This window comes from Bombus vancouverensis, chromosome 1 (assembly GCF_051014615.1).
Source record: "Bombus vancouverensis nearcticus chromosome 1, iyBomVanc1_principal, whole genome shotgun sequence".
Lineage (NCBI taxonomy): Eukaryota > Metazoa > Arthropoda > Insecta > Hymenoptera > Apidae > Bombus > Bombus vancouverensis.
Genome location: NC_134911.1, coordinates 1653347 through 1677552, shown reverse-complemented (window position 1 = coordinate 1677552; position 24206 = coordinate 1653347). Strand labels below are relative to the sequence as shown.

Here is a 24206-nt window from a genome sequence, read left to right as displayed (position 1 = left end):
GATATTTCCACGACGGCGGTACAAATCTCCAGTCCTGGCGGTTGTTTCCGATGTAGATATTATTGTATGGTGGATGAACGTTGTTTCGGTTATAATTATTCGAAGGTGTCGGATGTTGGTATCGAATTCTATTGTTCGCTTGTTTTAATTCTCGTGTTGCTTTCACGGCTTGGCGGTACGCATCGTCCAGTCCAAGGATTGGTATCCTGCTATCTTTACTCGTAAATACACCTCGTTTGGGAGCCCCTTAACGAAAGCTTCCCTCGTGTCTCGATCTATCCTATCTTGAAATACGGTGCCGTACTCGTATCTTTCCCCGTTCATTATCGCCAGTCTGAGATCTTTGACGCGATCTATGTAGTCCAAAATATCTTCTCCCGGTCGTTGAAATACTGTAGCTAATTCCCCTTTATATTCGTTAACCGTTTTTCCCGGACCGAACATATCTTTTAATTTATTCCCGAAATCGTTTAAACTTATTACTTCTGTGTCTTCTACGGCGAGAAACGCGTGTCCGCGAAGCTTATTCGTTAATAATTTTACTAACTGAGATTCTTAATGCCTAGGAACCATGTTTCGTGCGCGCTCGCATGCTCTTAAAAATCGAAATACCGAGGGTCGATGTCCGTCGAACACCGGTACTGTCTCTATTGCATCTTTTAACTTAATTGGTTGGGGATTAACTTCTGTCGGTATTGTCGCTTGGGAAATTATCGGCGATGATACGGGTGTCTTGATTTCTTTTTTTGTTTTCAGTGAACGCACATCGTCTTGTAATTTATTCATTTTTGTACTCATGTCGCGAAAATTCGCATCCCATGCTTTAAGTTTTTCCGATAACATCAAGATCATGTCTTTGTCCAATGATTCTAATTTAGTCGCCATTATTTCTTAGGTATATATTTTATCGATAATCGTAACAACTTTAATCCTCCGTGGAACCTATCCCACCGTCTAAACCAACTTTAATCCTCCGTGGAGCGCATCCCATGCTTTAAGTTTTTCCGACAATGTCAAAACCATTTCTTCGTCCAACGATTCCAATTTAGTCGCCATTATTTCTTAAATATATATTTTATCGACAAGCGTGACAACTTTAATCCTCTGTGGAGCGTATTCCACCGCTGCCACCAAAAATTAATCTCTGTTACGTATTTATTTGTTTAAATCGATCAAATTTTAAATTTAAATTTTATTAAATTTATTTTCCGTTTGAGTTGAATTTAATCGGAAGGGAAATATTGAAATGATATGATTGCGTATGAAATATTAATTTAGATTTCTGATTAATACGGTAGTTGCTGCCACCAGAAATAGTCTAAGGACTATTTCGAAAATTTTTTTTATTATTATTATTATTATTATTTTCTTTAAGCTAGAAGTGTTAGTGTGTGATGGGTATTGTTCGTCTGTCGTGTCTTTTGGTAACTACTAGATTGAATTCCCAGGCTGGAAGTGCCTCTGTAAGCACCTTCTTGGCTGTAGGAAAACAAATATTTGTACCTTCGTTTTTTGGTAACTATTAGATTGAATTCCCAGTCTGGAAGTGCCTTTGTAAGCACCTTCTTGGCTGTAGGAAAACAAATCTTTGTACCTTCGTTTTTTGGTAACTATTGGATTGAATTCCCAGTCTGGTGTCACGTCCCGCGCTCCGCGCGTGCCGTAACGAAAAATAGAAAATTGCAATATACAAACAACGCGAGTGACAGTTCGAACACTCCAAAACAAACGCACGGTATAACGAAAATGGAAATTCCTTGATAAAAGACTAATTAAACGTAGTTATATATAGAAAACTAACATACGAGCGTAAATGATAAAATAGAAATAAATACTCTAACGAAGTAATAAATATGAAAAATATAACATAACCTATACCAACTAACAACCCGAGCGAGGTGCGAATCAATCTGGAACAAGAACAATTATATCCGACGACAGGAAAATATACTACAATTAATTAACGAAGATGGAATACGCAAATGCAAAACAAACTATTAAATAAAACCAACTAGTAAATCGAAGGAACAGGTAAAATCTAGAAGTTAAAATAATTATATACCACATAATAGCAAAAGAGAATAAGTGGAAGACACATTTTAATTAATCAACAAGAAAAGGAGAAATTATAAAACAATTAACTAATAAACTGAGTGAACTGCGAACTCACCTGATGAATCCGAAATAAAATAATAACAAGGAAATAATTAGGAAAAGGGACAAGAATACATGTTATATTTTATTAAATAACAAAAGATAAATGGATAAATAAAATAACTAAATAAACCTGTTAACAAACCAAGTAATTATACATAGTTAACATTCTAATAAAAAATTTTTATTATCACATTACAAGTTATATATGTATGTATGAGATCAATATTTTAATAAATAAATAAAAAAAATTTAAAAATGCATTGTTTATCCCATTGGAAGATTACGTCGTGAAAATATATATATGTGTGTTTTACATTATTAATTAAATATTAAAATATACAATATTAAAACTAGTTAACACATCAATAAAATCTAGCGAAACATAACCTATGCCACGAAACATATATGTATATTCCAAACAATATTAAAAAAAAGTAGAATTGCTCATAACTTGGTGCTGGATCATCTGAAGTAAAAAAATCAGGTAGGTAACAGTTTCGCCCAGGTAACGCTAGGAGGGTTTTTCGAAATTTCAATTTTTCACTTTTTTGGAACACTTTGAGTTAGCCGATTTTGCGAAAATTTGCGGCTAATTTTCCCTTCAAAGTGTTCCAAAAAAGTGAAAAATTGAAATTTCGAAAAACCCTCCTAGCGTTACCTGGAGAAAACTATTACCTAACGAATGAACTTTGATTTTTTGATTTCGGATGATCCAGCACCAAGTTATGAGGGGCACGGCAATTATACTTTTTTCCGATACACGTCCTAATAATTGCTGCCATTGCCGTATTTTTTAATATTTTTCCGTGAAAATTTTATACAATATTCTTCGAATGTCATACTTTAATGTACTATTGGTTTTAATAAAGAGATTTTTAACTGTGTCGTCACAAATAATTCACAAAAACATGCCTTTTTTTGTATGAATTAACCTTACCCCCCTTAAAAAAAAAATAATTTTTTTCCATTTTTTTCACATTTTATGTCCTAAACAGGCGCATTAAAATAAAATCAATTGTCACTCGTTGACACGTTTCGACTAGCGTCTAATCCGTCGCTTGTTTAGCTTTGGTTTTTGCGAGCAGATTATTTCGAAGAGAGGCTACGCAGAAACGAGTAGACATTTTAAAGCAAGAATGTGGCATCGGTGAATTGGCGTTATGCTGTCCCATCGCGAAATCGTGAGGGCTGTCATCCAGAATTGGTCCCCTGTTGCACCTTCCAGAGTTTGGATATGGATATTAAATTTCACAGCGGGACCTCTACGTGATGTTTCTATCTTTGACGTTGCACCCTGCTTGCTCGACAAATAGAGGACATAAAGAGAAACTCTTAGGTCCTCATTTTTTTTCTTCTTCTTCTTTTTGCATATTTAATGAACTTTTATCTTTACTTAAGGATAAATATTAAATATGGTGGGAATGGAATACCATGCATATTTTATTACGTTTTATGCTTTCGTTTTATAAGGGAATAATAGTCGCACAATGTTTTTTGTTTTATATTAGTTTATTGAATTGTGCACGAACATAATAATAGGAATAGAACGAAATGGATCATACCTAATTCAATAAAATAATATTTTTATTTATTATTGCTTAGTCCGTGCCTTTCGGCTTTGGACGAACTTTCGGTTTTACATCTCTTATGTCCATTTCTCTTCTTATATTCTATTGTTCCTCCCGTTATTTCGCATTCTTCTATTACATGTCTCAGGTCTTCTTCTTTCCTTCTACATAGTCTGCATCTTTTTTCTCCATTTTCTTTCCAGTATTCCCCTGCTTTATAAAATAATATAAAACAGAAATTGTTGTTCATCTATAATCACCTTATCAAACGAAAGAAACTTTTCGGACAACCTAATGCATGTGTCGGGGTAGCGTTGTGGATAGGGTTGTGGGTGTTTGATGAATCTTTATTGAAATTAGCCATCGTTATGGTATAACAAAGGTACGGTTTATCAACACAAGTATGGATACCACAGACTTGACAATCAACCACGGCGATTAGGCGCTCGCTACACTAGTGACAATGGCCTTAGGTTCGATAACGAATCCGCGGTCAGCGGGATGATAGATGTACGTGCTCACAAAATCTAAGTCTCACTCTTTGTTAATAAAACGCTTAATATTTAGTGATCGTAAGGCGTTACTCTTTTCGTGGATGAGATCGCAAGAGGGAGCGACTTTCCGTGCCGATGATGCCACAGAGGAAAACTATATGGGGTGTGTCTAAGGACACGAGATCCTCGGATTCGTGGAGGAAAGCCTTCGTTCGGAAGGTGAGGGAAATTGACGTTGCTGTCAATTGGTCAATCTCCATATCGGTGATTAGAAAAAGATGCTAGCCGCTCTCGAGGGAAAGCTGCACATGTACTGCGGAAACGCATCGACATCTGGCAATCATCTTACTCGAAGAATAGGGTCAAGCTCACTATCACAAGTCTCGAACAACTACAATCGAATTGAATAACTACAATTGTTTCATTACAGCTATGGTAGACTCTAGATTACAATGTTGCGGGATTATCCAAAATTCCAAAGGCACCGGTGTTCTTTCATCTCCGACATATGTTTAATTACATTTTTTTGTATTTCTATAATATATTCCTTTGCTACTGTTTTATATGTATTTAAATGAATATATTTTTTATTTTTTTAGACATGCTTCGTTATATTAGTTACTCCAATGCTAATCCTCTCTAGTAAATTTGTTTACATTTAGATTGGAAGCAGAATGTTGGAAATCATATACAACGAACAATGTAAAATAATTTATACGTATTTTACATACAATATTCTGCATTTTAATTACTATTTGTGAAATATATTAAAATATTATTAGAAAAAATATTGCAACAAGTTTATTGCGACGGACAACATTTCAAACAAGGATATTTAGAAATACATAAATTATACTTTTTATCGTGTATCTAGTATAAGCATAATATGTACTTCATTTATATCTATTGTAGAAAAAAGTATTAAATTATTCTAATTCAAATATATTTTTCATACTCAATTACTTGAAACTTAACTCAATTACTTGAAATATTTTCATTTTTCTAAACTCAATTTTTATATAATAATCTACGTTAATAAAAAATGGTAAAATTTATTAAACATTGCAAATTGCTAAGGTCTCGTTGAATAAAAGTAATCATATAACGGATAAATTCCCATGACTATTCGTTGAAGAAGATTATTGTTCGGATTTATGGCATGAGTTTACGTCGACATTACGCTACCCTCCATATTGGCATGCAGCCAAATTCACGAACCCAAATTATATTGTCCTAATGCTCGTAAATGCAAGATTAACAGATTAGCTACGCAAATACGTTAAACGGGTGGTATAAAATGTAGGGATAAACTGTATCCTTCAGGACTCTTTTATTTACAAACTTTATTTATTTTCCATATAATCCATAGCTTCATTCATTTTAACAGTATACAATTAAGCAACATTAAATAAATCAATCAAATAAACTATAGAAAATAGAAAATTTATGAAGACAATTATGATTTATGACACCAGCTTTCAGAAACTAGATATTATCTCTGAGTCGAGATATTAGCACTTAGGACGGTTCTAGTAATGTTAACGATGCCTCTAATGCTCCATATGCCCTTTCGCTGGCGTCACAGAACCCGTGTAACTCAATTTCCGCTGCGGGTTTGATTATCGTTTTACGTGGAAACTCCACGTTATTCAATAATGGCAGCTGTGCGTAATATTTGCTCCATTCCGTGTGCACGTCAGCCGGTAGGGATTCGTTCCAATCAATTTTTAGTGTCCAGAGTCGCTGGAGCAGCATCTTAGCTCGAACAATTACTGGTGCCAGCAATCCGAGAGGGTCGTAGATCTTGGCGATTTCGTAGCTGATTGTTCTCTTCGTAATTCGAGAGTCGGCATTATTGATTTTGACGGAGTATAGGATCGAATCGTCGAAGGAATTCCAAACACCCAGTGTCTTGAAGGTTTGCGATTCGCCGAGTAGCAGCTTATCGTTTATGTCCTGCTCGGGAAGTCCTCGTAGCAGCTCCCGGTCGTTCGATGCCCATTTTCGAATGTTTAAGCCGGCTAGCTTGAGCAGTTCTGTGAGCTCCGTTCTCAATGATCGTGCCTCGACCCTTGTATCGACTCCTGTGAGAACATCGTCGACGTAGAAGTCTCGCTGTAAGACCGTCGCCGCTCGTGGATATCGATGCCCCTCGTCGTCCGCCAGTTGCTTGAGGCAGCGGATGGCTAGATAAGGGGCCGCTGAGAGCCCGAATGTCACTGTGTTGAGTTGATAAGTGTCGACTTCTCCATCGGCATTGCGCCACAAAATTTGTTGAAATTTCCGATCCTCCGGGCGCACAAGAAATTGGCGATACATTTTTTCGACATCGCCTGTAATGACGTATTGACGAGATTGAAATCTTAGAAGGATGAAAAATAAATCATCTTGTAGTTTCGGTCCCGTATGAAGTACGTCGTTTAATGAAACTCCGGTGGTGGTTGGGGCCGATCCGTCAAACACGACTCGGAGTTTCGTGGTTTGGCTGGACTCCTTGATCACGCCATGATGTGGCAGAAAATATCCGTCGTTCGTGCAGTGGCCCGTGGTAACTTTCGTCATGTGCCCTAATGCCAAGTATTCCTGTATTACGGCGTGATTATCTCGTTGGAACCGACGGCAGAGAGATGTTAGTCGCTTCATCGCCATGGCTCTGGAGGATCCAAGCGAAGGAGTTGTCTCGTTGAATGGGAGAGCGACCATGTATCGCCCTTCGTGGGTGCGTTGAACGTGATTCCGGAAATGTTCCTCGCACTGTCGTTCCGCTTCCGAAATGTGCGCAGTGGGCGGTCCTTCGTCGATTTCCCAAAAACGGGCGAGATCCGCCTGCAAGGCCGTCGTGGACGCGTGAAATGCGTGTGCGGGTGGTTGCGAGGCTGGGCTCCCCCCGATGACCCATCCGAACCGCGTTTTTTGCAGACGCAAGTCGGGCCCGTTTGCTTGACTGATATCAAGTTGGCCGACACACAGTGACGCTGGTGTTGGCCCGGCGCTCAATAGCACGTCGATCGGAGCAGGTCTGTGGAATCTTGGATCGGCTAGTCGTAGATTTCTGGGTATCTGTATCGTTGACCGATCCACGGGTTGATCTGGGATCGAAGTCGATATGGTCGGTATGATTAGAAATGTCCAGGTGCGTTCGTATGTGCCGTCAACGGAGGAGATTGTGGCCGTGATGTAACGTTTCGAGGTCGTCGACAACGTGTTAAGTGTTCCGATTGGGACCGAACATTTCCGTTGGTTGAGTCTTAACGAATTGGCGAGTCTCCCGGTGATGAAGTTCATGCTAGCGCCGGTGTCTAGCAGAGCTCTACAGCGGAACGGTTGAGTTCTATTGTCCAGTATGTTGACCTGCGCTGTGACTAACAAATCGCGGTGGAGTGGTCCGGAAGGAGGCGAGGTCAATGAGTCTGTTTTCGGTGGTTCGGTCCCTAGCAAAGCCGTTTGAGGACGTCAGGGTTCCCCTAGCTGTTTAGAACTGGGGGAGATATTTGATCCCGATGCCGTCGTTCGCGATGACCGAGATTCGCGTTTTGGGGATGTTCGCGGCGATGTTCGGGGAGACGTTCGGGGAGACGTTCGTGGAGACGCGGATGCGCGTCTCGATCGGTGTGACGACCGCGCGGTCGGTGAACTAGGCGGAGATCGACCGTTGGATGATCGGTCTCTCGACGATCGACCGCTCGATGTGCGGCTTGCACGTGTTCGTAATCTACTGTGACCATGATCTTGATGTAAATAAGTATGGTGTCGCTGTCTACAGATGCGATATGACCCGGCGGAGCATTGATTAAGAGCGTGTCCCTTGCTTAAATAATTCGTACAGAGCGACGCCCGTTTGACAGTGTCGAGGCGCTCCTTGGGCGATTTCGCTTTGAAGACGTCACAATTCCGTAGTTCGTGTTGTCTTTGGCAGTCCGGACATACCAGCATCTTGTGTGTCGTGGTGAATGCATGACTTCGCGGCGCGCTCGGTCGCTGACGGTTGGGTTGTTCGGACGCCCCTTTCGTCGCGATAGATGCTGAACTTGTTCTATCGCCGTTCGTCCGTGTTTGTAAAAAGTCTATTAGGTGCGTGTATGCCGGCATTTTCTTGTCTGGTAATGTGCATTACCATTTGCGAATGATGGCTGGGGGTAGCTTCGATGTAAATAGTTTGATAAGGACGGCGTTTGATGTGATCGGCTCACCGAGGTTCTCTAACGCTTGGAGATTTATCTTGACCGTCTCGAGAAAATCATCTATGGCTTCGGGTGTCTCCTTAACTATTTTTGGATAGTCGAAAATCAAGTCTAGGTGGCGCATGCAGATTTGACGGTGGCAGTCGAATTTTTCCTTAAGCACGTCGACGGCGATTGCATAGTTTGACTCGGTGATGGCTAGCGATTGTATACTTCGCGCGGCCTTTCCGGTCAAAGAGGATCGTAGGTAATGAAATTTCTGCACGGATGTAAGTCGCTCGCTTCGATCGATAGTGGATAAGAAGGAGTCGTAAAATGAGTGCCAATTTTCGATGGCACCGTCGAAAGTAGGCAGGTGAATTTCCGGCAGTTTAACTGATGTCGGCTCGGCGACATTAGATGACTCGGAGCCTTGTGATTTCGACGACGATGCTGGTGTATCACCCAGGAAGGTGTGTATTCGGACTACAAGATCGTAATATGTGTCGGTTACTTTGGAAACGCGCGCGTCGTCTATCTCGCCTAAATCTTCTAATTCCTCTTGTAACAATCGATATTGTTTCCACGCGTCGTCGAGTAGTGTCATATAGGCCGTTAACTGGGTCTTAATCGGTTGTGTAGATTTTTTGTATTCATCGAGTCGTTTCGATAGAGAGGTAAATCGACCGATTTGAAAGCCTCGTCTCCGATGCAAGGAGGTAATTTTCTCTGTGTTTTCCATTGGTATAGCAGGTTGTGAGGAAAATGCAATGAACGAGCTTACCTTGTGGTTGTGAGTTTGAATGTTACTCGTCACCGTGTGTGTCTCGTTTGATGTGTAAGACGTGTTCTTACTGAAGTCGACCCTCCAGTTGTTGGCGTGAGGCTGCGTGGTTGCATTTCAACCACCGAATTATGCCTCTTCAACGGTGACGACCCTTGACGTTACTGACCTCGCTGGGGTGGTAACGCTTCCGCTGCTGGTTATGTTGGATGCACGTGGCACTGTATGATAGTGGGTGGCACTGGTATGCACTTTTCACTTGACGCATGATACGGCTTTGAGAATCGAATGTTTCGACCGGATGCGTGTCAAAATTATCCACTGCCACTGATTATCCGGCTCGAAGGACCAAATGTTACGACCGGATGCGTGTCAAAACTATCCACTGCCACTGATGATCCGGCTCGAAGGACCAAATGTTACGACCGTTCGCGGGGAGACGCGGTCGCGAGGAAAACGCGTCAGCGAGAGGCGTAAATTCTCGCTACGATTCGGTGAATCGACGTCGCGAAGTAGTCGTCGGGCCGCGTTTCGGTTAAGATAACAGAGGTGGTTAAATGAATATGACACAGTAGTAAGTTATATTTCACCGTTTATTCCAACAACTTATAACGAAGGTAGTTACGCTGGTGCGTATGTACGAGATGAATGAGTGACTGATCTGCGGATGTGTATATATCCGGTTAAAGGATGTTGACCGTTCGAAGGATGTAAAATCAGTACTGTCTTGGGAGACGATGCTGTGGCGGAGGAAAGCTAAGGATGGGTGTGTCTAGCGCACGGGACCATCGGATTTGTTCGTGACGATTTGAGTTAGGAGAGTGAGGGAGTAGGCTTCGTCGTTAATTGGTTAGACGAAGGGTCTTAACCGCCCTCAAGAGAAAGTGGTTAGTGGGAGGAAAGTTGCAGCGTACGTGAGAAAAACTAACTTTCCCTTTTTCGCCGTGGTAGACAATAGTCTCTAGAAATTCCTCGGAAACAGATGTTTGTTTGAAGGACCTTTTCTAGGAAATCTATGAGATTTATGGAAGGTACTTGAAACTATGGAGGATACGCTGTGAGTATCCGAAGACATCTGGTTGCCATATTGCCCGCGGTGTGTGGCCTCGGCTAGGTAGAGTGTTACGCGACGTAACAGACTGATCTACGGGTGTGTGTACCCGGTTAAAGGATGTTGACCGTTGGAAGGATGTAAAATCAGTACTGTCTTGGGAGACGATGCTGTCTCGGAGGAAAGCTAAGAATGCGCACCGGAGCATCGGATTTGTTGGTGACGATTTTAGTTAGGAGAGTGAGGGAATAGGCTTCGTTGTTAATTGGTTAAACGAAGGGTCTTAACCGCCCTCGAGAGAAAGTGGTTAGTGGGAGGAAAGTTGCATCATACGTGAGAAAAACTAACTTTCCCTTGTCAAGCCGTGGTAGACAATAGTCTAGAAATTCTTCGGAAACAGACGTTTGTTTGGTTTGAAGGACCTTTACTAGGAAATCTATGAGATTTATGGAAGATACTTGAAACTATCCAGGATACGCTGTGAGTATCCGAAGACATCTGGTTGCCATATTGCCCGCGGTGTGTGGCCTGAGCTAGGTAGAGTGTTACGCGACGTAACAATCACTATTCAGGTTATCATAGGTATCAAGTCCTGTAACCGTGATATATGACAAATAATCAATATTTATTTTCTATAAAAAGTCAAAAGTGCTGTATATATTTTTTTGTATCTGATACCAATAATGTAGGAAACATTCAGATTAAACAGATTATTAATCTCTAAATCATTGATGTAAGAATTGAATATAACCGCGTCAAAGGTGTCAAGCATCTGTAAGGTGCTGACAGTGAAGTCCAGATCGGGTGTGACTGTCAACGCCCTGGCCGCGCTGAATGCACTCGTTCCCGTTAGATTTTCCCGTAAAATTTTCACGGAGAAATATTAAAAAATACGGCAATGACAGCAATTATTCGGACGTGTCTCGGAAAAAAGTATAATTGCCGTGCCCCTCATAACTTGGTGCTGGATCATCTGAAATCAAAAAGTTAAAGTTTATTCGTTAGGTAACAGTTTGCCCCAGGTAACGCTGCGAGGGTTTTTCGAAATTTCAATTTTTCACTTTTTTGGAACACTTTGAAGGGAAAATTAGCCGCAAATTTTCGCAATATCGGCTAACTTAAAGTGTTCCAAAAAAGTGAAAAATTGAAATTTCGAAAAACCCTCCTAGCGTTACCTGGGCGAAACTGTTACCTACCTGATTTTTTTACTTCAGATGATCCAGCACCAAGTTATGAGCAATTCTACTTTTTTCCGAGACACGTCCGAATAATTGCTGCCATTGCCGTATTTTTTAATATTTCTCCGTGAAAATTTTATACAATATTCTTCGAATGTCATAAGTTAATGTACCATTGGTTTTAATAAAGAGATTTTAACTGTGTCGTCACAAATAATTCACAAAAACATGCCTTATTTTGTACGAATTAACCTTACCCCCCCCCCTCTTAATTCTTTTGTCCTAAGCCTCTCCATATTTTCGCCTTCATCTCGATCACGCTTTGTTTTTGGTATGATCCCCGAACCTCGCTTCTCCGTGGACCTTTCACCATTTGCTGACTCTTTGAGATTTGGTTGTCCAGCATTACACGCTCGATTTAGCCTGACAACCAATACTGACCTTGCACCAGATATTGGTAGATTCATGTGCGTAAGCTTGTTTCTTAATTCTTCCAGCGTTAGATTTTCCTCACTTGAAAATTGTTCCTCTTTACAATTTGCCATCTTAGTCTTTTCAATAATGTCCTTTGAATACACACGATATTATTATCAATGGCTAACGATATTGTCTTTTATCCCACCGCTCACCGATAAAAAACAATAAAAAATTTTAGAATAATAGAATAATAGAAATAATAAAAGAATAATAGAAATAGAACAAAATGGATCATACAAAATATGGACAAAACAAAAAATGTTGTGCATCTATTATTTCTTTATAAAACGAAAGAAACTTCTGGGACAACCTAATAACAGAGAATGAAATTTCAGAAAATGGATTCAGAAAATCGAGTAAATAAGTCATTTAAAATTTTATAGTATTTTATTAACAAAGCTTAACAACCAATAAACAAGTGAAGTTTTATAGCGGTAACAAAGATGTATTACAGGGAAATTAAAATCGTACATTCGATATGTACTATAGCATAAAATTCTGTTCAAATCAATGGACTAAGATCGTTTTTAAAACTACTTGTACACGTAACTACTCGCTATTTTCCACCAGGAAACACAGAACGCATAAATAGGAAGATGTAAACACTAGTACAACACTATAACATCTAGCATACATTACATTTTAACTAATCCAGCATGATGTCTATTAGTTAGTCGTGTACTAGTGAACACCAGTTCATACATAAAAGCATTTTCTTTAAATGTTATCTATAAGGGCCAGTCCGTTTAAGGAACGCTATTACAAACACACAATTTCCTTGTAACATTTTACTTGCTTATTAACATACGTCACATTCATCGGATATCTAGTTACATGAATTGCAAACTAATAGTTTTACTTACACACATCAACATCATGCGATTCGTCGGCTATTCTCGTTTTTTCTAACTCTACCTTTTTTCAAGAATCTTAACGTCCTTTACAGTATTAAAAGTTTTTTTTTTTTTTGGAAAAGTAATATATATATATATTAATGTATATATTTAAATGTATATAAATATATATACATTTGTATTAAATGCCATTAATAACTATAATTTTTATTAATAAATATATATATATACGTATATCAATATATTAGAAATAATATATCAAAATTTGACACGCAAAGATTTAATGCAAAATTGTGTTTAAATGAAAAGATTTTTGACTATTTTTTTATAATAGTTTGTATTCTGTACATTAAAGTTTAACAACGATTAGCAGCATTATAATTTGACGTTAAGATTCTGTTTTTTTTAACGAAGCGGTTATTAAAACATCAAAAACTTTAGTTCTCAACACGAAACAGTCAGGACATCGACGTTTTTCTTTAACGAGAAGTAGTATATATATAGTTTGCATTAAACGCATCATTTATGCATATATTGATAATGAACGTTGATTTCCTTAATTCTTTAAACATAATTTGTGTACAGTCAGATATTTCATGTTCATATATTATGATCAGACATAAAGAATTTTAATAGAAATAAAAGCCAGTGTTAAATAAGAACAGACGCGTGTGTGTATAAATTCATCAAGTACATGACATAATTTACAATTGATCAACGTGAGCATTGTACTCTAACTGTACTTCAATAAATTACCATACACATAATAATGGAACTGGTAAAAATCTAAACGATATCATACATGATTATGGTATAGCTATACACTATGCATTCCTAAATAATTCCACTTTGCAATTCTACCATAACGAACATACAAACATCACAACAGCTTATCTCCCTTTTTCATGTTACCACAAGTGATTATATGTATATTATAAATTCTACACGGACTAGCGATTAATGATATCAATGATCGAAGTTCGAGAAACATTTGTGAATTGCTTGCGACGTTGAAACGTACGCGCTTAATGAACTTCACATATTGATCTGAAAATCTATATTTCGTTAACTATTGACTGCGAAGATTGCACGATATAAATCATAACAGACGACCTATGTGTATAATCTTATATGTATAATGTGTTCTCTCAGTCGATCTAGCCTGGTGATTGAGTTATTAATTTACGTGTAGTCTGTTCATTAAATCGCACATTTTACAATGAAGTACACAATGCTGGCTGTACTAATAATACCTTGACATCTCTTGCTCTACGCTAGTATGTATTCTAATAGTGCGTAAAACGAATTATTTTGTTTAGGGCAACTTATCATAGTTATAATATAATTGTGAGTAAAAATACGAAAACCTATGATCACGTACTAATGATTATGAAATTATAAAATACTATATCTTCAAATTCTTTACGACTCCTTTTTGTTTTTTGAGATGGACTGTGACTCCACAATTTCGTTCAGAATACGAAAGTATTTAAAGACATTCACACAATCGGATCTAAAACGTGCGAAATAATTCAATTCGCGGCATCGTACATTATATCAGAAAATATCACGAAGATGTTAAAATTCTTTTATAGGGACATACGATGATCGTTCAATATTGAACGTTCAGCAATGAATCGTTTGCTTGTAAATGTTTGCATCGTTTCACAGCTTGTACGCTAAACGAATAGTCTCAGTGAAGGTCCTCCTCAAGATTTTCGCTAACTTCCTTATGAAGTTCCTGTCAAAATATATATATTTATATTTATTTTTTTTATCCGTAAAAATTTACGTCTATGTAACTTATCGATATGCACCCAGAAGCTTATCGTAATAAAGCGAATATGTATACATACTCTATCCACTTACAGAAATACATCGTTTAGATGCGTACATGAAACGTGTGTCATAGAGCGTACGATTACTGGTTATAGACATACAGATTGGTCGAATTTTCATTGATAGATTCCATAAACATACACTTATCAAGAACGCGAGATAAAGTTTCGAAAATTGAATTCTTACTCAAAGCCATAAATTTCATTTGCCATTCGATTATTGTACACTTATGTATATTGAATCAGTGGATAATGGTCCTTTGATTTCGTAATTGATCTTCATGTACCTTATTGATCTTAAACTTGCCGATGTTATTTTTGGAATAAACTTAGTATTTTTACAATATGACATGTGCTGAACATTTTCAATCATTATGTGCCGATTTGTATAAAAACATGTACATACATAGATTGATGCAAATCTAGTTTCTTTTAGATCGTACAAATTTTATTACTTTACGGCCATATTGCTATTAGAGTAGGAGGGATAAAGATTAAAAAGGTGCTCCTTTGTATATTTATCGTCTTTTATACGTATAGAAATATCGTATCTTTAAAGGTTTAAAGACCTCTCTTAATAGCATTCCATGAGAAACCAAAGCACCATTGAATGTTATATATTTCTATAGGACATTAACACGGTTATTACGTCTACCATGTACACACTCTTAAACACATTAGGTAGATCTCTCGTATCAGACATCCGTATGTGTATGTTCATAGTAATTATACTTATATCATTGATAGTTTTTTTCGCTGGAGTGAGTCCCGGTTTTCGCACACTTCAATAACTTATTTTCAATATCTTTTCCAATAAATAACGAATTTTACTAAATATCTTCATTACTGAAAATAGATTTAATTACTGAAATTAAAATAGATTTTATTTTATACAGGGTGGTTGGTAACTGGTGGTGCAAACGGAAAGAGGGTGATTTTACGCGAAAAAAGAAGTCGAAAATATAGAATAACAATTTTTCGTTTGAGGCTTTGTTTTCGAGAAAATCGACTTTGAATTTTCGCTTGGTACGCGTGCACTTTATCGCGTCTCGTTATAACGGATCTCACTGTAGATCGTTGTCTCGATGGAAAAATTAAAAAAAAAAAAAAAATTAAAAAAAAAATTTTCATTCTATATTTTCGACTTCTTTTTTCGCGTAGAATCACTCCCTTTCCGCTTGTACTACCAGTTACCAACCACCCTGTATACAACAAATAATTTAATTTATATGCATTATGCATAGGTAAAAGTTTCTGTTTTATATAGTCATAAAAAAATTTTACGCACAATTAACGATCAGTCCAGCAAAATAAAACTACGTCAACATTATTACGTACAATACACTATATAAAAATTTTACAGTAACACTCGCAAATATATATGTATACGCCATTGCATAACGTCATATTCGCACTTACGCACACGTATAAACTTTCAAAATCTATTTGGCACTCTCCTAGTTTCATTAAAAAGGCGAGCGCACTTGCTATATTCATCAATTCAAAGACATTGCATCGAGTATAGCTTTACTCCTTCGCTACATGTAGTTCCGCTTTATACTATACCTTAAGTTCTCCTTAATATTATGCGATCATTGGTCTAAGAAGGTATTTTGTTTTACATAAAAGATATGAATTATGTCGCGATTATATTATCTCAAGGTAATCGTAGATGCATCTGAATATACATAGAGTAATTATAAATATAATTTAACCAGTCAACGTTTCAGAAACAAAGTTTAATAATGAACTTGTATAGACTATGTAACGTGTACATTTCGTGGTGATTCTTCAGTTAACTTTGGTCTTTATATTAACGTCAAGAATATAATATAGTCAATTAACATTGCATAAATAATGTTCGCGATTTTTTCTAAATTTTGATCTTTAAGTACTTAGGTTCTTTTTTGATTTATAGCACAAATAAATATTTGATTATGTGCTAATGTATTTGCAAGAATAACTAAATAATTTAAAGAAAGGGTTAAGTATATATGCTAGATAACGAAATTAAGAAATATTAATGGAAAATAAATTGGAAATTATTAAGCTGCAGCGTAGTTTTTTGTGTCGAAATTTCTTCAAATATTGTACGTTTCTTTATACATATACATAGATCATAGAAGAAGATAAATATCTACGACAAAAGCGCTATTCTAGAAACTCAATAGCTACAGTATGTATGTATTCCTCTTTTACGTAGATTTGCTGAATGCAGACAAATAAATTTCAATCCGTCTTCTTTATAGTTTTATACGATATGATCTTGCGCATGATTGATATTTGATATAATTTTTGAAATTTCCATTTCCAATATACCTTAATATTAATATTTGTATAAATTTCATTCGAAGCTTCTCAAGTTTGATTCATTGCAAAATTTCTTGTGCATTTCGGCGAAAAAAAAAGTATATTACAATGCAAAATTATCATGAAATTTGTAAAAATTAAAGTACTGTTCGTGTAAGCTCATTATTTAGGGTTGCTTAAATTTTATTTTGTACGTGTTACTTTTGATATCAATAAACTGAAGGCGATCGGTGTGATAGAAAAGAACACCGTTCGAAAAATATTTTATTCCCTGCAAAATTTGATTCGCATAAGTATCGTAAGTTTCATTTTGTTTTCAGATATGAATCAATTTGAAGAGGAATGCGCATTACGAGATCATAAATTACCTTTTCGATATTAATCATCAAGTATGTCATTTGACCGCTTAATCATCATTTTAGTTTCTGTATATGCCTGTACCCAGCATTTCTCTGAACTGATCCGTTATTTTCTTTGTTTGTAACAGGCTTTTGATTGGGATATAAGAATCATTTTAAACATACAAGGGAAGGGATTATGGGTCACTAGGCATCGACATACATTGAAAAGGATCCACGTTTTGATAATAGATCGTCTTGTCGTCTCAATGTCTGTCGTGCATTACATATACGTGCATTTTGATTTCGAGCTGTCAGCCATTGGTTTTTTTCTTACACATTACTTACGTAGTAGATGATTCGTATTTTTGTTTCTTTTACGACTAGATTTTAACGATTTAAACGCTCAGTATAGATTTTTCCAAGGCTGTTATGTGTTCCACTTGAAATGTAAATCAATATCACAATAATGTGTATTAAAATAAATATTCCATTCCGAGAAGTACTTATTTTAAATATTATGCAAACTATGATTATTTATATATATGAAATATTGCAGATGTTCGTCGGAGAGTTTTGATAAATTTAAGTAATTGAAATTTTGATATCAAATTATGATATATTCCGCGAATTTTTTTCGTAAACGGACGTTTACAGAAATTCGTTTGATTATCTAGTTTATAATTTATACATTCAAATCGTAAGTCCGCCATAATTCATTATTAGATTTTTAAATATTAAGATAACGTAGCAAAACTTTTTATAGTTTATATATTCGTATTATATTAATTTTTACTATCATTTCATGCACCGTTGCTTATTCTAATAGCGTGATAGATGAATCGATTAATTATATTCCACAATCAATTTAAGCTTTCATAAGCTTTCATGAAGCAAGCGAATGAAAAATAAATAACGTCATAGAATTTATGGTATTTTATTAACTATGTACGCCGAAACTTCTCAGTTTTTCAGGTCTATTCATTTTTTTTCAATTTATTAAAATTTATTTTTTAATTAAAAATTGAAAAATTTGGTGGAAAGTTAATCTTTTCAGCCGAGTTAATTCATATAACGTTCGTGTCAAGTTATGTTAATACACGAACTCGAATATTTTTCATGAATTATAGCGAATACGATATTTTATTGATTTAACAGTTTTTATAAAAACTATAGTGCATCATATAATTATGTTAGTAGATAAACATATCTTGCTTACATACATACATATGTACTTCGCTACCAAAGAAATATAAGATGAATCGACGTTACGTAGAACAATGGATAATTTTATAATTTCTGAAGATGTAGAGGTTGACTAAAGTGAAATATTTTATTTCAATTTGTTGTAAAAGTACGCACGTGTGTCTGTTTATATCATGTAGGTGCTTTTATATTTATATTGTATATATGTAAATGTGATAATGATGAGATATGTTTATTACGTCAAATTTCTTAAAGAATACATCCTCTTCTTTCTGCGTTATTATACAATAACGTAAATGTGTATGATCTATGGTTAGCACTGTTTCAACCAAGATATACAAAGCAGTCATTGCGTTTTAATTGGAGTCGAATGTGAATACAGCACATACATCGTGTAGTTTTTCAACTGATGATGAAAAGAAGTTCGTACAGGATATTATAAGTGAACTGCTTTCTGCACGAAGTAAAGATATTGATAGCAATTTTTCCACTTTCACTAGACGGAAAAATTATGTTTTTATATCAAGTATATGTTTCAAGATACATAAATTTTAACTCTGTTAGGCATTTTTCTTTTAGGAGTTTAAGAAATATTTTATGTGTATAATGTTACATATCTAAACAATTGATAAATAAAGCATAGATACAACAAAATACAAAGGTATAGAATCATTTGTTTCATAAAATAGAAAAGATTATTCCTGCAGAATTTAAAATTTTACGAAAGAAAAAGACGAGAAGAAATTTGAGAACCATGATAGAAGTGAAAGACAAATCCTTTGTATTGAACTTTTAATGACTTATTCTTTTTCAAATGACTTCCAGTATGAGATTTAAAAAATCGCTATTTAAGTGTTGAATATGCACGAATAAAGCGAAATCAAGTTTGTTAATATCTATCGAGGATACAAAATTACTTGATAAATTAGTGCAAATTAATATCTCGCACTATGATATATCCTCCTATAGTACCGCTAATAATTTTATAGTTGGTACGATATTAAACTTCAATAAACTCTATAGAAAAAATTATAACATAAAATAATGGATACAATAAATTTTTCTCTGTGCAACATCACCATCAACATCATCCTGTGTTACATCGGTTGCGGTTACACCATCGCGTACGACAACGATTATTAATGAGTTAATGATGTTATACCTAAATATCTAGTTCCCACCGTAGTCGAAGCAAAATGTTTCTGTATTACGAAAAAGAGTGTCATCATTCGCAAAGCGATATTTGACGCAGAATAAATATATTATCTTACTAAATTGCTACCGTTTGTCCTGTTCGTAGGTAAAGAGAGGTCTTCTTTGTTCAACAAACTCTTATTAAGTTGACAATGCTTAATGACGGCATCACGTATTACGACCATCGAGTAGCAGAAAGCAGAGTGTTGCATTTTACACTTAATCACTTAAATCATTTTTTTATTTTGATAAGCACATGCACGCGCATACGATATAATTTGCATACAAAGATACACAACACTCGACGATGGGGACACATCTTATAAATCTAACATTTCTCAGGATTTTCTCCATTATGAACTGCCTTAACAGAAATTTTACACCACGTTTACACAACGTTTACGTATGAAACGTACTGGTGTAATTTTTGTATTTTGTGTTTCAACGTGCAAGCGGCTATTCCGATCGTAATCAGAAACTAAGATGATCAATTTTATTTCTTCCCTATGTTGGAATTAGTTGTTCTTGTAGTACTTGGCGCTCCTGTCGAAATATATCTTTATTTCTTTCTATATTTTGATGAATTTTCACATTAAAGAATCCTTTTGATAATTATCTTATTTTTCAGATCGAAAAGACGAAATTTTAGAATCACAACAAGCAAATAATTTTACATAATTTCATTTTTGATGAATTATCCTCTTTTCTCTTGAAATACTAATAAGTTATTTTATAATTCTAAAAATTCTTTATTCAATAAAAATGCAACAAAAATTAATTTCTGCATTTGTATTGTTATTTATTGTCGCCAAGTAGCAGATCTCTCGTGATACCATAAAATACCACGAAAAATACTATACTAAAAGCATCATTCCAACATACGGAGAATCTTCAAAGGAATGTTCGTTTAATTATATATTTTTTTATAAAATCTATCTTCTGTTCCTTTTCCCCTCACAACTCAATGTCATATTTCCTTACTTTGCATTCACGCATATTTTCTTCGGGCATTCAATTAACAAACATGATTCCAATTAGCGTACACACAAGGTGATGTATAGTTTCTTGTAAATATGTACCGGCTGAATATCATCAGACGAAACGTGCTATAAACACAGATATGTAGATTTTTATAGAGACCGTAAGTGTGAAATAAAACAGAATTTGCGGTAATTAGTCACCATGAATGGAGAAGTGAAAGTCTTGCTCAGGCTTGTTTCTGGTACACCCCCTTCACCAACGTCCACGCTAAGATCCTTTTTACAAGGTCATACGTGGCGAGCGGTGGAGGGGGTCTGGCCGCTATGCTTGGTCCACCTCGTGACAAACTTCCATATAGTCTGGATTATGCATTATATCCTTTATCATGTCCTTTAAGATCGGATAACGGGGAAAGATTGGATACACTTTTGAGCTATTGTATTCCTCCTGTGGGAGACAGAGCATTAGTATTATTAACATAAGGTAGGTCATGGTCTATGACAAAATAGTGAGTAATTGTAAATTTGTAAATGAAAAAATTAAAGAATTCATGACAAAAACAATTTCTGTACACGTTTATTTTTCTCCATGACAGCGAAAGATTGCTTTAGCATTTTTAATTTCTGTTCAATACAATTTAATTTTTTAAACAAAATATTCATAATTATACAGGGTGGTTGGTAACTGGTGGTACAAGCGGAAAGGGGGTGATTTTACGCGAAAAAAGAAGTCGAAAATATGGAATGAAAAACTTTTTTTAATTTTTTTTTTTAATTCTTTCATCGAGACAACGATCAAACAGTGAGATCCGTTAAAACGTACCGCACGCGTACCGAGCGAAAATTCACAGTCGATTTTCTCGAAAACAAAGCCTCAAACGAAAAATTGTTATTCTATATTTTCGACTTCTTTTTTCGCGTAGAATCACCTCCTTTCCGCTTGTACCACCAGTTACCAACCACCCTGTATAATAATATGTACAATATACACAATTCCTGAGTGAGTGCATTTATAATCATATCGCAGAAAAACTATACCTATTTAATTATAGCCATAAAGACTTCGTGACGAAGGTTTTTATAGAACTGGTTAATTTTCATTTGATAGTAAAGTATAAATTATTTTTTATAACATTAATTCCACCCTGTTGTGAGTTTGCGTTATTATCTAAGAAGTAAACAAATTTTAGAAGTATTGTTTTTATTATCAATCCTGTAATTGTATTGGATCTGTCATTTGCTTGGTAAGGAAAAGTTCGATAATTTCAATTTGGAAAGAATTAATGAACATTGTGATTATATTTTTATATCTAGAATAACTATTAGATTATTATCAATGTTATCACATTAAATATTTTATTTTATATTATAAAGTGAAAAGGCAGATAAAGGGGCCCTTTACCCCTTTAGTGATAACTAAATTTACATAAGAAATTTATATAAGAAACCTTTCATATGGTTCATAATATTATAATATTGTGGATGTTTATGCATTAGAATCAGTGTAAATATATTAAAAATTGAACAAGGATAGGTACATGAGGTTGCTAATGACTGTGGAAAGCAACATTAAAACGAGAAAAACAAAAAGTAGAGAAAAACAAAAGTCATGAGTTAGAGGTCAATTCAAATCATGTTGTTGTTTTGCCTCGGAGTATCAAGATCGTTAGGATACACGTAATGTAAGAATAAATAAACTCCGATCAAAACAATGTCGCCGTTACGTGCAACCGTCGAACGAAGACGAATGTGAATTTTCCGACTCTCCCCCGAGCAGTATAAACAAGCGAATGCGATCGCAAGGAAATGAGTTACAGTCAGCTGTCGATCAGTTATCAACCAGTTATCAACGAATTATCCGCGATCTAATTAACGAGTCATTAGCGATCCTATTTTACGACTTATACACTGTCTTAGCGAATCGGTTAGTACGAGCGTCTTTGTGAACATGGTCTGTATACTAATCTATCATTTTAAATATATTCGACGGTTTCAACAACGAGTAATCTCGTCCATTAAACCCCACCTCTACAGACGTTTAATTGTATTTGTAAATTATGATATACTTGGATATAAATATACAATTTTTTTATTCTAAAAAGTACGTTCCACATTTTTCTATTTTTCTAGAAGCTTTAGACTAATAAGATGTAGATTAGAATTTGTTTCAAGCAATACGTTACGGAACTGTCTGTCTAAGAAAAGCAACGCGAGAAAATCTTGATCAATCAGTGCCAGGAACTATTATTTCTTTACGAACTTTGTCAGGTTTGAAGTGAGCACTGTGGATAATGATAAATCTATGTGGGCCGCGCAGCGCTAAGTTATTCCTACTTTATTCATCTCGGTCGTACCATTTCTTCTTAAACGAAGTATCGGTATTGTGGGTACGTCATATAAAAATCTCTGACCGGCATTTTTGCATTTATAAGACAACGTGAAGAAACGTTTTTGACTTTGAACAATAGCTCCGTTGACGCAAATAAATTGTCATAATTTTACGAACAGTCATTTCTTTTCTCTGTTGAATAACTTCTTTTATAGTTACTCTGTTTGGATAATGAAGGACGAAGAAATAAAGTGGGATTTACGTATAAGATATGTATATATGTGTATTTGCATGCTAAAAACATAAGGAAGGTTCTCAAGCGAGCATGTTTTCGAACATGTTTTTCAGGAATTATTTACCAACTTATTCAGTTTCGATACATGTAAAAGAAAGAAAAAAAGACATGTGAAGCAAAGAATAATTTGGTTTACTTAGTTTATAAATACCTTTAAGTCTCGAATGAGATTTCTCAGTCCCGTGTACTTTTTCAATAATCTGTACAGGTCGTTAGTCATTTGAGTGTTCTCTGCTTCAATTTGAGCTGTTGTCATACCTATACATACAAATAAATATGATATATATGATATATATATATATATATTACCACTTATATATATATATATATATTATATATTATATATATATTATATATATATAAGAATATATACAGAGGAATAAATCGATAGAGAACAAATGTAAAACCTATTACGTTCAATGAAAAACGTATATAACGTATATGCTATTTGATGCAATGCGTAATTGACTTAATCAGTAATTTATTTTAAAGTCATATCGGGCTTTATCTTTTTATGACACGTTTAATATTTTCTATAAGAAGTTGAATCTCAATGTTTTACACATTATATGACATTTCATTCCAGTTATATTTATTTTCTTTCTATTCGCTTTATTCTACAGAATCGACTATAAGATAGATAATTTTTAACACTAAAATTGTCTTAACAATTCATGTTAAATTAATTAACAATTAAAATGACCAATTTGCAATTTTTCATAGTAATTTTTGTAGCACTATATGTATGTATGTTTATGCATTCACAACTGGGGAACTCGTGTGATTTTTTGTAAAATATATAAATAAAAACTTGCATTTTCTTGAATTGTACATAAATTTTTACACACCTTCCATTTTGATCTCTTTGGTGCAAGTTTTGCATTGTAGACGTCGGTAATAGTAGCGTTAATGGCTTTGAAAAGTATGTCGTAATTAACCATAATTTGTAATAGGTGTATTTATATTATATAGATAGTAAAAAAAAGCAATATA

At 35.3% G+C, this 24206-nt stretch overlaps 2 protein-coding genes and 1 pseudogene across 2 annotated transcripts in view; all 3 read right to left on the bottom strand.

The window, feature by feature from the left end:
- Positions 1 to 5737: 5737 nt before the first annotated feature.
- Positions 5738 to 7504, bottom strand: LOC143303082 (uncharacterized). The gene has a single exon (XM_076621086.1). The coding sequence runs from the start codon at positions 7502 to 7504 to the stop codon at positions 5738 to 5740; it is 1767 nt and encodes a 588-aa protein (XP_076477201.1).
- A 168-nt stretch (positions 7505 to 7672) lies between these two features.
- On the bottom strand, positions 7673 to 8986 carry LOC117165500 (uncharacterized; annotated as a pseudogene).
- Positions 8987 to 20858: 11872 nt separating this feature from the next.
- Positions 20859 to 24206, bottom strand: part of LOC117160539 (uncharacterized) — a 29496-nt gene continuing 26148 nt past the window's right edge. Inside the window, exons 8-9 of the mRNA XM_076621077.1 lie at positions 23365 to 23471; positions 20859 to 21037 (exon numbers count right to left, since the gene is read on the bottom strand). Of these exons, the coding sequence (XP_076477192.1) occupies positions 20912 to 21037; positions 23365 to 23471 (233 nt within the window). The 3' untranslated portion in view covers positions 20859 to 20911. The remainder of the gene's footprint in view (positions 21038 to 23364; positions 23472 to 24206) is intronic.